The 15,201-nt window shown below is 32.7% G+C and overlaps 1 protein-coding gene across 1 annotated transcript in view; it reads left to right on the top strand.

The window, feature by feature from the left end:
- The first annotated feature begins 6,599 nt into the window (after positions 1-6,599).
- LOC118180747 (uncharacterized) overlaps positions 6,600-15,201 on the top strand; it is a 62,050-nt gene continuing 53,448 nt past the window's right edge. Inside the window, exon 1 of the mRNA XM_085824215.1 lies at positions 6,600-7,877. Coding sequence (XP_085680341.1) covers positions 7,511-7,877 — 367 coding nt within the window. The 5' untranslated portion in view covers positions 6,600-7,510. The remainder of the gene's footprint in view (positions 7,878-15,201) is intronic.

Raw genomic sequence — 15,201 nt, 5'->3', positions numbered from 1 at the left:
TGCTCGCTTTGAAATCCTTGAGTTTGTTAATCGAAAATTCGATAAAGTTTTACAAAATAGGAAATCGATAATAAAACAAATTCCAAATTTCAAATTTGGTTTTAAAAGTGGCCATGCATGTTCGGTTGGAAAACTACGTTATTCAAAATTTGATGGCTCTAGGTACCGTTGTTTTTTCACTATGCGAAAAGCATTCATGCATTCATGCAGATTCTTCACTGTTTAGTTTCTTTAAATATAATGCATGGCAATAATATTTGGTGGCAACAGTTTGAAAAGTGAATCGTCGCAAAATGGCGTTTTGAAATTAATAGCCCATCTGGGTAACGCCATTTGCGCTAAAAATATTTTGCCATTTGCACAACCCATTGGCTATTTGAACTAAATATGCACACATAAAAATATAAGATTAAAAATTGGTTACTATTTTAATTATCAGAATTTAAGTTATAATACTTAAAATCTAAAATTAAGTGCGAAATTTGGGCCTGTTAAGAGAAATCAATTTATGCCCATATTCGTAGGAGGATTACGTTATTCAAAATTCGATGGCTCTACGTACCGTTGTTTTATCACAATGTGAGAAATATACATACATTTATGCAGATTTTTCACTATTTAATTTCTCTAAATATAACAAAGGGCAATAATACTTTGTGGCAACAGTTTGAAAAGTGATTCGCCGTTTGTAGTGAATCGATGCAAAATCGCAAAACGAAAACAATAGTCCTTCAGAGACAAAGTCCCTTTGACTATAAAAAAAAAAAAAAAAAAAGAATTGTCTTTAATAGTTTGGTTTTTGCTGGCATTAGTGTGAACTTTATATTTATTGTCTGGAGCACTCGTCCCTTTTATGCTCGCAACGCAATGGGATACACACATTCTAACTTTTCTCTGAGTTTCCAGGGGAACATGCATGGGAATGGGAGCATTTCTGAACGTTCGCAAAAAAAAAAAAAAAAAAAAGCCCGATTATGCTTTAGCCCAGAGGGGCTATTAATTTCGTTTTGGCCTTTTGCTACGGTTCACTATAAAAGTCTGAATCCCTTTTCAAATTGTTGCCACCAGATATTAAAGCTCTGCATTATATTTAAACAAATTAAATAATGAAGAATCTGCATCAATGTATGTATGCTTCTTGCATTGTGAAAGAACAACGTTACCTAGAGACATCAAATTTTTAATAACGTAGTCCTCCACTCGAATATGGGCATCTGGAAGCCCAAATTTGGAATCTGGAATTTGTTTTATTTTCTATTTCATATTTTGTGAAACTTTGACGAATTGTTGATTAACATACTCCACGATTTCAAAGGGTTCCATTAACATCATGAACATCTTCAAGCACGGATATTTTATGCGCGAGGTATTTTTACATTTCTTACAGCTATTATGCTAGTAGCGTAGTAACGCAAAGACGTTACAATGCCTAACGTTATTTTGCGTTGAATGACTTTGAATGTCTGTATCACTTTTCAAATCCCGTTTTGAATCCTCCGTGAAGAAAGTGCACCTTTGGGATTAATATAAAATCTGACAGCCATCAATTATTTTTATTATTTTTAAATAACTTCAATTTTCGTAAATTTCTTTATTTTATGTCAAAACACGAGGAAAGTCTAAACCTGACTGCTCACACGTTTGCAGAACGCAGTAAAAATTACCTGTATTTGCAGCATCATTGGACAGAGCGGGACCCAAAAAATCTTGTTAATGAAGTGTATCCCAAACTTATGGCATAACTTGCGAAATTTTGTCGATTTTTTTTTCAACCATTTTACATTCGTTATTTTAAAACTGCAATGTCTCCAAATCTGTGTGATCTCCAAATCTCTGAAATAATCACATATTTTAAAACAAACATTTCGCCCACTTTTAAAACAGGAATAATAACTAAATTAGCCAACTTATTACATCATCACTTTAAGCAGAAGGGGAAAGTTCTCAGCCTTCCTTTAGCATCATATGATTTATCTCGAAGACAAGGTTTCGAGAATGTGACATCCTTATATGTCACACTATTTTTTCTCCCCTTCTGTATATATTTCTCTAATACTGGTTTTATTTACATATTAAGTTTTTCCCACAGTTATAAATAATTATATGCAAATTAGACTTACTGCTAAAGTCTTCTGCCGTTTTATAAATGTTGTTTATTTTCCTTTTCTCTCTCTCTTTTAAAGATAGACTTTGCATTAACTTCTCATTTCATTTTATTAATGTAATTATTTATAAGTTTTGAAACTTCATTTGCTTCCTTTTATTCAGTTATGTAATATTATATCTTTTCTGGACTTGAAAATTCTAACTTCGAAAAACGTACCTGTTTTGAAATTTTCCAGTGCTAAACAAACTCTCAACTTTCGTTAAAGTAAGAATAGTAAGTATTAAATAGGCGATTTTTTAGAATTATTCTTTTTAAAACGAGCCCCATAAGTGGTAATATGAAAGTAATAAATGAAAGAAATAGGAATAAAATAAGTGCAGCAAATAAATAAAAATTAAATAATTGCAAGGGATAGATTTTCTTGACCAATACCTGTACTTTTTCCTCATACGCATTCTTGAATCGTTGGCAAGTGGTTTAAAACTCATTTTAATTTTAAAGCGATGCAATCACATCGCGTTAAATCCGAAGGGGGAGTAAAGAGGAAAAATGAAAAAGAAAATTCTTCTCAAGGCGCACTTTCCAAAGATTATCAGTATTAAAACTGATATGAATATATTGTTAGTATTTCAAAACTATACTGATAAGAGAATTTTCTAATTCTTTTTTTTTCGGGGGTGGGGAGGAGCAATTTGTATTCATGCCTTAGTATACATTGCGCATTTGAATGAATTATATTCCGAGTTACATGTAAAACATCAATTCTCGTGATAATTGTAGCAAAATTGGCAGTATAAAATCTTGTCACGAATTGTTTGGTCTTGCTAAACGCTTCGAGTCCGACTGGGACGGGAGCCACAAATAACTCGTTTTCGTCTGAGAACTTGCCGTCGCGGAATTAGCTTCTTGGCAGATACTCAAAGCTGACACTGGGTTTTGACCTTGTGTTTGCCTGCTGAGCGATAGCAAGAATTCCCGAAGGAACAGAAAGAATAACATCTGCTTGTTTGGAAACAGCGAGAAAGCTAAATTTCTCTGCACGGTTCGAATAAAAAAGAAGCAAATATTTATTCGACGAACGCTCCGAAAGTAAAATTTGAATTTTCTCAGTACTTGAGGAATGGACTTGCAATTCAGATTAAATCATTTTCTTCTAAGATGTTTTCTTCTTAGAACTGAATAGAAAAGTACATCTATGTGAACGGTTTAATGCCGTCTCAATCTGGAATAACAGCACACAAATAAATGAATAAATGTGACAAGGTCAAGGTCATCAGATAAACTTATCAGAACATTAGACGTGTGCTCAACAAAGAGGCAAAATTTCTTTGTAAGAGACTATTATTAAAGCGTTAGCGTACTAAAGCGTACTACAAAGAGGTAAAATTTCTTTGTAAGAGACTATTATTAAAGCGTTAGGGTACTAAAGCGTACTACAAAGAGGTAAAATTTCTTTGTAGTAAGCCCTTTTGTTCTCCCAATCCAGTTCTCTTAAACGGAAGAAACTGTATCAGTGTAAAAAATGAACATGCTATAACATGCTGCTAGGTTTGGAAATCACAATGAAATTTGTCTGTAATTTAGAAGTGTTCCCAGGCGGAGATTTTGCTGTATAAATATTGCATGTAAGGTAAAATAGTTTATAATTTATAAAAATAGTTTATAACATTTGCATTGAGGATAGAAATGTACTATGTTCATAAATTCGTGAATTTCTTCGTAAATATGATATGCTAAGGTAGTAAGTCCGAATTAAAATATACGAAGTCCTTAACACTGATTTTCCTTGTTTTCAGGAGAGTAAAATATTTTTTTTAAATGGCCGGGCGCTTTATTTAATAGCCATTAGCCTTGCTCCACTAACAAAGGCCGGAAGTAGTGGCCATTCCATTTTGGAAGCACGTAATAAGTGGCCACTGTTGTCTCCTATGAAGGCACCATGGAAGCTAAACCATGTCTTCTCTGGCATTCGAACCCGGGCCTAACGCTACGGCACTCAGGGTCATTAACCACTAGGTCGGAGGTCCATGCGACTGCGTTTCGGTCACTAACCACTATACCGATTGGGCGGCAGGAGGGAAAAATACAATTTTTGGAAATTACAGGATGATCCAATGACCCTCTAAAGTCTGGCCTTAGCCAACGGTAATTAGGCTTTGCATTCTATAAGAGCAAGTAAGGTAGCATACTTTAATGATAGTAATTCGAAGAATTCTCTTAGTATAACGGGCAAAGGTTAAATAAAAATGTCCTAATTTGAAAACGTATTTTATTTCTGGGTTTAATTAATTAAGATATTTAAAAATTAATTAAGATTTTTAAATAATTTACAAATTCTGAGATTTGTTTCTCAGGAAATTTAGAAATACCTTATTATTATATTCGTTGCATTCTACTTTAAGATTAGTTGTCATCTGTTTTTGTCTGTTTTGAATACCACCACACACTCGCCAGATAAAACTGCAGAATACCGATAGTCTTACTCAGAAATCGGAACTTAAGGAGTTGGCTGCATGAGTGTTTCCTGGTTTTCCTGACGTATAATATGAATATTAGCTAATTTTCTTTATGAAGACTTCCACTAAGAATTTTCTCTTAGTTAGATATCCGAATACATTAAATAACAGTTTCTCTACTACATGAAGGAACTTCATGTAAAACTGTTTAATAACCATTTAAATTTAAAAATTCATATGTTTCTTTCAATTCAGAAAATTTAAAGCTTAATTTAAAAGAAGATCAATTCTTGAACGTAAGAATTAGACATTCACAACCAAAATGGGCCAGCTTTTCTAAATTGAAAAACATTACACATATTATCAACTAAAATTGAATTTACCGTGTTTACTCGCGTATTACTCGCACCCCCGATTTGAAGTAAAAAAATTCGTCAAAATATTTTCCCCCCAAAAAAGTCGCAGACGCGTTTTGACCTTCGTATAGAAAATAGAAAATATCAGCTGTTACTCTTCTCAGAACTAGCACTCACAAAGGATTCATCTGTTCTGTCACTCCCATTGACGTTCTCAATGGACACTCCAAAAGCTTCCTGGAGTAGGATTTCTTATTCCCCCTCCCTCATTTTAAAACTTTCAACTCGTTCTTCGTTAAAGAAAATATTCACGTGTTCTACACTAGTTTAAGGTTAAGGTAACTAAAGGTACAAAAAAAGAATCTTTGCCGATATTTTGTTTTGCGGTGAATTTCATGGTGATGTGTTTTTGACGTCCTTTTTTCCATCCCCTTTTTGCTTGAATATGGGAAAATTTAGACAAAATAACAGTTATACGGAGGGATTTAAACTGAAGATTATTGAATATGCAGAGACTGATGAAGATTATTAAATATGAGAATGGAAACAAAGTTGCTGAAAGAGAATGGAATGTAAGCGAAAAATTAATAATGGACTGGAGAAAATCCAAATAATCACTATAAGAAATAGGAGAGGACCAAAGCATGGCACTTTCCCAATGATAGAAAATTAACTTCTTTCTTATGTTCGTGCATTACGAAATAATGGATGGGCGGTATCTGAAACGTTTTGGACAATATTATGTAGTAGATTTTCTCGCATAATAGTCGCACATAGGGCGTTGACAATGAAAAATTGGCAAAAACAGTGCGACTCTTACTCGAGTAAACACGGTAAAAACATATCTTTATAATTAGATTACCAAAATTTATAATTAGATTCCCAGAATGCAAATGAAAAAGTACTGTACAACTGCATGAATATATGTAGACAAATACGGAAAATCGGTGTAAATAAAGGTAAAGAAGTGTTGATTTTTCAAAATAATATGTATTTTATTACCTCGATTAGATTTAAAAAAATGGAAGTAACGCAGTTCTAACCCTGTATAAAATTGGCGATTACAAAAATGAAATTTTACTTGTTATTTCATCTTATAGTTTACACCCACCCAGTTACGAAACGAGGAAATGTCACATTTAAGTTTGCTTTGTCTTAAGAAACAAGCGAACCTAGAAAAAAAAAACATAATTTTACATCTCTAATCGTTAATTTTCCTTCCTAATTCGAGAAATGGATAATAAAGGATCAACAATCCCACTATTATCTTACAATAAAACGTCACACCGACATAATACCTTTTACTGCTTTAATGAATTCCGAAACACCCAATGAAGGAATGCGTAGTACGCGAAGAAAAAAATCGACTTTATGAATGAAACAGGCATTGCGTCATTTTACACATCCACGTGGCTACTTGGAAAGCTCAACGCGTAGGAATCAGATAGAGGAGTTTCTCGTTGTTGCCTTGGAAACGGGCCAAACCATGACGTCATCCCCACCGTTGCAAGAAACAAACAGAAACAGACCGGAAAGTTAACAATGCGAAAAGTAGTTCCGAACCAAAGGGGTCAGTTTTGTGCTTTACGTGCGGCTAGGCGAGTAGATTAAGATTTCACGAAATGAGTGTAACATCTTCTTTCAACTCCACTAGTCATCAGTCAGTTCCGTTGCTTCCAGAATGTAAGCGCGAACGGGATGCATCCGCGGCTGTAAAATAGTTCGCGGAAGGACACTAATGGAGTCTGCTTCAGAGAACCGGCTTGAAGATGATAGCAGGCGTGCAATATTTCTCGGTATTTTGAAGACTTGCGCAATATATTTGCCTTACCTTCGGGCACCTTTCATTCTAAGTTATATGCTTAATGCTTTCAAATCAAAACTCATTTTAGCGGATGCGCCTCACTCGCTCGGATCGTCTGCGGTTTCCGAAGTTTTGTGTTAATTAGTTTCCGGTCATTTTCTATGGCCGATTGAATATACTTTCAAGGATTTTGTTGACTTTTCAATAGAAATTAATGAGCAGATAAGCACCTGTTTTATTTTTGGATTCATTTAACAGGATTTCGAAAGCAGCCAAAATTCTTTACGTTGCTGTCGTTTGCTGGAACTAACAAAAGAAAGTGCAACACCATTCTTTACAACTCTTACACATCAAGAACTGTATTTACTTGAATTCTTCAAACGAGAGCACTATCAAGGATTACTTTATTTGACGATTCAGGAATTTGACCAACTTATTAAAGTGTTGGTTAGTTAATTGTCATTCACAAGAATTTAAAGAGGACAGTTTAATCTCGGAAGTGAAATTTATTGTTCCGGAAGAAAAATAATACTAACCCGGCATCGAGAAGAGATTTTAAAGCCACCGGAAAAGGCGTGGTTATGAGTCACGTGCTAGCGTTGTAATCCACGTGTGGGCCGGTTCCGGGCGCCACTCGTAGACAGCCATGCTTATCCCTGCCGTGTGTAAACCGCAATAAACTAGGAGACCAAAATTTTCCGTCGGCTGTGATTTTTTGAAGTTTGTGCCGTGCTGTCGGTTGGTTAACAAGCGTGTTTTGCGGTGACAGGGGTTGGCGGCGACCACAATGCATCTGCCCGCCGAGCCAGTCAGTACTTGCGGATACGGACTCATGAGCAGCGGCGACTTGGGTCTGCCGCCCGCTGAGAAATCTCTGGCCGCTTTAGGTCTAGAGCAAAGCGGCGGCGAACTAGTAAAGACGGGCAGCCCGTGCTTCTTGTGCACGGCGCTGCCCTCTCATTGGCGTTCAAACAAAACATTGCCCGTCGCCTTCAAAGTGGTGTGCATCGGGGAAGTACCGGATGGCACGATGGTGACAGTGCGTGCAGGCAACGACGAAAATTTTTGCGGTGAACTGCGCAATGCCACCGCTGTCTTCAAGAACCAAGTAGCCAAGTTCAACGACTTGAGATTTGTTGGACGGAGTGGCAGAGGTATGTAATGATTTTATCCCTGTATTTCATTCTTATTTGTTAAATTCCGAAGGTTGCGTTACAACAAATTAAGTCCGAAAATGTGCATAAAATTTCAAGGGTTTTTTTTTTCTCATATTCTATAGTTTTGATTTGTTATTTGAAACTTGCAAACGGGTAGACATATATCAACCCAAACATGTTGACCTAGATGTATGTAGTACATAAGTGCATGTATCTAAAAATTGTATGCGTGTTTATGTATACTTTATATTTAAATCATATTTAACGTATTATTATTATTGAAAATATATTTTTAATTTTTCAATATGCTCATACATTTGCAACAGAAATCATCGCAGCAACTTATAGCTCTAATAACATGTTTAATAATCGCACTCTTTATGAATGGTTATTATGGCTGTAGAAAATTCTACAGCGGACTTCAGTTTTGGGCACCATTACATTACGCAACCAAGGCATTTATCATGCACGCGACTTAAACAAATTTAATGTTTTATTTATTTTTTAATTTTTTTATATGCACGTGTGTATGTATGAGCTTTTTATTTACTAAGCTTACATAAGCTTTTTATTTACTTTTAATAAAGCATGAAGGTAAACATTTATAATTATTCTTTTAATTAATATTCTTTTATATGCATGTGCACTCAGTTATTCCCATACTTATGTTAAGAGATTTTTTGAAAATGTACTTTTGTGTCTCGCCCTAACTGCATGCCATAATTTCTGTTTCATCAGATTATTGAATCACAGTATTTGAATTGTAGCTGATAATTAATTGTAAATATTATAATTAATAAGATATTTGAATGCAAGTTTGCAATTCAAAAGTAAATCGTGTATATAAGTCCTCGTATATATATAAGATAACAGATTTAAAAGTAATGAGCTAATTTTAGATATCGCTAATTTTATTTTATTTTATGTTTATTTATTTATTTTTGTAAAATATATCGCAAATAACTTTTTGACGCCTTTTAGAGTTAAAAAATTAAGAGATTTTTAAAATTAAGAAATCTGCAACATCTTCAATAAAAATAAATTAAAATTAGAGAAAAAGTGCAATATGAAAATTTCAGATTTCACTCTAACATCTTAAAAAAAGTTTACTATTTATTATTTTTTCAAATACTGAAGAAGAAAAATAAAAAATGAAAACATTTTACTTTTTAAAGAATTTTCTTGCACTAGGTAGCTAAAAATAAATTCCTAAAGCTCAACTGAAAATAATTTAAATTTTAAAATCTCTTACTTTTGTTTCTGCATTTTTTGTGGAGGGAGGGGAATGTAAAATGGCTCTGGATACAAAATTTTATTTTGGATATCTGGTACTATAGAGGAGGATTAAATTTTAAAATCAATATGCTACAGACGCATTTTATTTATCCCATCTGTGATATAAAATAACTCTTGTTAAAAATGTCTTAAGAAGCGCAAGTAAAATAATTTTTGAATTTTTAGGAAGGGACAAATCCCAGTTTTGTTATCATCCAGGTGTTTCTTTCAGAGCTGCAAAAGTTTTCTTAATCTCCGTATAAGTTTTAAGTTCACTTTTCAATCCTTATTTGACTTTAATTCTTGATGAATGCAAAATTGCATCATGTGGGAAGTAATTTCATTTGTAAATTTAATTTAAACTGCAGGTGCGTCATAAAATTGATGTATTTGTTAGACTAGTGGTTTTCAAACTAGAAATCGCTTGGGGGGGGGGTAAAAATGAATTTGCACAATCAAGCAATTATTTTCTTAATGAATAATTACTTTTCATTTTTGCAGTCTTTGCGTATTATAAATTAACTCAATTTTTACTAATTTTTAACCCAAAAATGCTATTAGTCTCGAAATACGATTTGCGTTGTTTCACTTAAAATGCCGTCCACTGTTAATGCGTTGTTTCACTTAAAATGCCGTCCACTGTTAATGCGTTGTTTCATTTCGAGCCTTGCAGTCGGTAAAATGTCTTTCACATCTGCCTGTTAAACGCAGTTTTTAGAATTTGTTTTACCTTTTTAATTTTGTTGAGAAGAAAAAATGCATTTAATTCATAATATATATAAGTAAAAGCATTACGTTGCGTATTTTTTTCACTTTCAAAATGTATTATATATAACATGTATTTCTAATAGATATGTAACAGGCACAGCTTAACTGCGGCTCTCCGACACCGTAACTATGGCTTGCGAGCCCTTTATCTTCTGAAATGCGACTTGTGTGTAATAAATAGTAGTTTTAATTTTTAGGTTACAGCCGCCGCTAGGCATTTTCCAGTTGCTAAAATGCCCAATTTCCAGTTGCCCTTTAGTACTGCTGCTCACCTCAGCTGCATCCGTTGCCCCGGCACTGATGCCAGAATTATACTTCTTTAATCTGTTGATATTTTTCGTTTTCCTTATTTTGTTCATCATGGGCGCCTGACACGTCCTTCATGAAAACTTAGCAGCCCAACGGAAAGTTGTAGTATGATCCACTGCCTGATCACTACAAATTATCAAGCAATAATATGAAATTGTTTTGAAGTTTTACCCCGTAAACGTTTAGTTTTCAAGTCTGATCTTTCGATTTCTTTTGAAATCAAAAATTCAGACTTAAAACATAAAGTTTCAGTATCAGCATATGCCTACAGACACCTAAGAAGTCACCTGCAGACACCATTTTAAACATACATTTTTAAACGCCATTTCAGACTGTTTTTTAACGTTTACACAGGTTATTTTCTAACCATTAGGCGGATAATAAAAAAGAATTTTCTAAAAAAAAAAAAAAATTTCTGGCTAATTTTTTTTTTTTTTTTTTTTTTTTTTTTTTAAATTTAATATGAGACGGTTAAGTCATTTGAAAAACCGCACAACTTTTTGTATGACCCAGTATTTGGTTTTTCTACCTGAAGTAAGAACGTTCAGTTGTATAGTACAAGAGTTACGTATTTACATTTTCTTGGAACATAACCTTTCTGAAAACAAAGTAGGAGATATAAGAATTATTTATTCATATCGCTAGGTAACCATGTTAATCACATATAAAATGCGAAATTCTTATTAATTTCTTTATATTCAAAATCTGTGAAGATTTATATCCAAAACTATATAAATCAGGACTTGCGACTTTCGAACCTCCATGAAATCTGCCATGCGGCTTCTATCGTCTTGAAGTTTGCCCACCCCAGTATATGACGTTTCCATCTTTGTTGAAATGTATATTTATTGATTTAGCTTCCAAAAAAAATATCTCGCTATTCCACCTAGGCCATTTCTATTGATGATAATTCCTTAGTAAACTTTAAAAGGGCCCTTTTTGGCGACCGTTAAAAATTTGAACTCTTTTGGTTTTTGTTTTAAATTTATTTATTTTTGTGACATGTATACAATTTATTTTCACAATAAACAATAAACTTTGTTTGTTATTTTCACAATAAACTTTGTCAACTTTGAGATAAATGCGTTTCAATTTTCAAATAGCATAATTCAAAAAATGAAATTCAGCAAAAGATTTGAAAAAAAAAAAAATCATAAATTTGACTATTAATTAGTTTCGGTCTTTTCTTTACAGTTTGAAAAATATTTTATCTAAAATGTCGGAACCTTATTTTCGTACGTTCACAATATTCAGCGAGAGATAAAACAAGCAAATGATAATAGTACTAATAAAAGATAGTAACATTCAATTCAAATGGTTTTCCCCATGTGTAACGTGTATACGAGGCTCTTTCCCTTAGAAAGTCCTCCACGAAGGCATCCCTGCCCTCAGGCAGATAGCCTTCGAGGCTTTGCCGTAATCACATAAATCAAATCAAATCACTCATTTAAAGCTCATACGGTTGTAAAAATTGTAAAAGGAAAAAATATTTGCAAAATGTATTACTGTATATAAGAATTTACGAAAATTAATATTAAAAGGTGAAATTCTTTTGGCATTAAATTAGAGAAGTAGAAAATAATTAAGAGGTTTTTGTAATTAATATAAAAAGATAAAATATTTTCTCTTTTAGAACAACACACGCCAGTTTCCCCCCCCCCCCTAGAAAGATGCATTAATACTTACAACGAGAAAATATACATACTTTCATCATCAGCTTATTATGTAGAAAGTAGCGGTTCTGGTCTTGACTTGAGGTTAAAATATTACTAAACAGAAATACATCTCAGGTTAGTTGTTTAAGTAAATAGAATGACACACTGTAAAAACTTCCAATTGACAGTACTCACTTGAAAAACTAAATCACATGTTTATGAGTGATAAAAACATCGTATTGAATTTAATAAGGGCGAAGAGTAAATTTTAGCACATATAAATTTCTGTAGAAAGCTTGTGCATGTGATCCTAAAACGAAAAAGCTTCGAAAGTTCTAATACTTTGAGATTTGAAACTTTATCTGATATTCTTTCCTGTCTCCCGAAACGTTAGCAGCTTTTAGAACTCTTTTAAAAATGTTTCTTTCTTATTTTTCCTTTCATTATGATTTATTTTGGGCTCTATATTTTGTGTGTATCTGTGTATATATTATGAGTATATATTTGTAGAGAGAAATAGGTATAAATGAATATGTATGTATAAGTAATTCTACAGCTGTTTTAGCCTTAATTCTTAACCTTATTTAATCAGAGCACTTCAATCTGTAAAAATTAATTTTCCTATTGCGCAAATTTATTTCCAAGTAAATTTATGAAGCAGAGGAATGCAGCTTAAAGATGCTGATTTCTTCCTGCTTCAAATTTTGGTAAATCTCTTTACTAAAATTTGAAATATCGAAGAAATGTGAGTTTTTAAATTACATTCGCGGGCGATATTCAAAGAAAATTATTCCCTTTAGTTTCTCTCGCGTATTTTCAATGTTCCCAAAGTACTTGATTAAATGAGGAGTTTGAATAGCTAATTAATCTTTTAATTTAATATATTTAAGAGAAAAATGTTAGTTTCCATTACGGAATTTTAATTTCTAAGGAATAATAAATTAATATATGTGTAAAATTATAAATTAGCAGATAATTTAAGTTCTTGTTTTTTGTTCTTAAAATTTTAATTGGATTAACACAGAACTGCTATTTGTATAGCTAGGAAGAAAAGTCGTTTTTAATTGATATTTATTTCATAAAACATAATAAAAAGCGGTGTTCAGAAATGATTAAGAATTTCTTGATAAAGGTATGAAATTACTTAGCTTTATGAAGAAACATTGAACTTTTTTATAGCATTTTAAAGTTTCGGCTTTCTGAGCATTCTTGTTTGACAATCGGTAATAGCTTTGGGTCATAGGAGTAGTTCCGAGCAGATGCGTTACTGAAGATAAATCTGATACAGATTTTATGTAGATATGCAAAATCTATCAAGAATTATTATTCTCCTGGTTTCTAATTATCTCTTGGTTTGAAAAATTAAACATTTGTAAAAGTATTTGCAGATCAAAATTTTCGCTTTTATTCTATTTTCTTCTTAAGATTGTTTGTTGCTAACATTTCTGTAATGCTTTAAAGAATTCCACTATTTCCCCCTCTGTTGAAAAATAATATGAAAAAAATTGAGAAAATAATAATTACAATTTTATTACTTTCATAAGTGATAGAAATTATATCCCATGAATTTTTTTTTTAAAATTATATGTTAACTTTCAGCTGCAAGTAAATCAATTACTGATTACTAACCATTACAAAAATTCGTTACTGCAGATATTCATCTTTGGGTTTAATTAATCAGTTATGGCCAAACACACGAAAGTTATCCGAGCTCCTTCCCATTTTGATCAAGGATGCCTCGGTACGGATGGAACACGGAAGCCTCGTATTCCTCTTCTTGATACTATCAGCTTCTCGAAAGGACTTTCGAATCGTTGGGTGCAGATGATTTTCAAGGATTATAACTCGAGGAAATATAAAATTAATTCATTCGAAATTTTGTTTTAGACTTAAACCGTAAAAGAAGCGTTCTACCTGAAAAATTCAGTATTTATTTCAACAGTATTATGACTCTTCTAGAGAAATTATCGAAGACTTGCTCGTGGTGTGATCTAATGAATTTACATATTGTAAATAATTCTCCTTGTGCAATATTAATTGATAGTTAATTTTTTTAAAGATTCTATCATAGGTACACAGTGAATATTGTTTTTATTTGCATAATCTCCAATTAGACCCTTTTTCATCATCTTTTAAAATTTACTACGTATGTCTGTATGTGGTCTATATTCTTGATTCAAGAAGATAGACCTCTTTTTCTTTGTTGAAATTTTTTGTAAGTCGAGTGACTGTGGCTCCGCGTAGATAGTGAAGCGACATATCGCTCCGTCTTAATCTTCCACAATAAAGTATCACAGAAGTAAGGTTGAAATAAACCTCTTTATTACTTTTCAGCTTAGCAATTTATATAACCTACGTTAGAGCGAAACTAGTCTCCGCTACTTGTGGAGTTCACAGAAACAAAGTAAAGTTTAAGCATTACAATGTGAGATTTACAAAACAAAGCGTGTCACAAGTTTTGGTTCAGTCCCTCTACATATGTGAGCAAATATGGCTACCAAAGCTAAAGTCGAAATCAAGTAATTTCAGAAGCTGAGAGAAAGTAGTATCGAGGCGATCAGCAAATGCTATCAATAGCTCTTTCTTAAACTCAAGAATTCTTATATGCATTAATTAATTTGCCGCCTGGTGAGAGCGGCCGAAACTAGAAAGGACAAAAAAGGAAAGGAAAAGTAATAAGGTAATTGGTTAATAAACATAAAACCCTTAACAGACTAGTAAACATGAAAACTACAAAGTGATCCAAAATAATAATGCTATCTAAATACATGGATAACTCATCTAGTTCATTATTAGTTTATTGCAAATACATTATTGAGAGAGATCTAAAAACAGGGATACAACTTTATTTTTTTTAAATCTTAATTAAAAGCATAAGTAATTTTTTTGCATCCTGATATAAATACCTAAAAGAAAATAGTCTGTTTAAATGCTTTACAGACAGTCAGTTTAAAGAATCCCGGGAATGATATTACAGTAATCGTAATGATTTGCTCTGTAAAATTGTAGATGGTTCTTGCAGGTTTTATTTCAAAATCAGTAAGCCTCTAATCATGTTATTTTATGACTATTTTAAATGTATATTATATGTAACCTTCCCTAGTAGTTTTGAAAATACCATTTAGATAGTATGGATTTTGGCTGCTTTTTCATCTAATTATTAGAGATATCCATTCCAGGAGAAATACATTTTACTGCTATTTTGAAAAAATAAGCCATTTATTTGGAAAGCTGACTGTTTTGTTATAAGTGGTTTAAAGTCGCTTCCACCTTAATGAACCACAAAAAGTAAGCGTGTTGAAAAAGACTTGACT

Source organism: Stegodyphus dumicola, chromosome 9 (assembly GCF_044657685.1).
Source record: "Stegodyphus dumicola isolate Sdum_Otavi_A_Nest chromosome 9, ASM4465768v1".
NCBI lineage: Eukaryota > Metazoa > Arthropoda > Arachnida > Araneae > Eresidae > Stegodyphus > Stegodyphus dumicola.
Note: the sequence above shows the minus strand (reverse complement) of the source record. Positions and strands in the feature narration are given on the sequence as shown.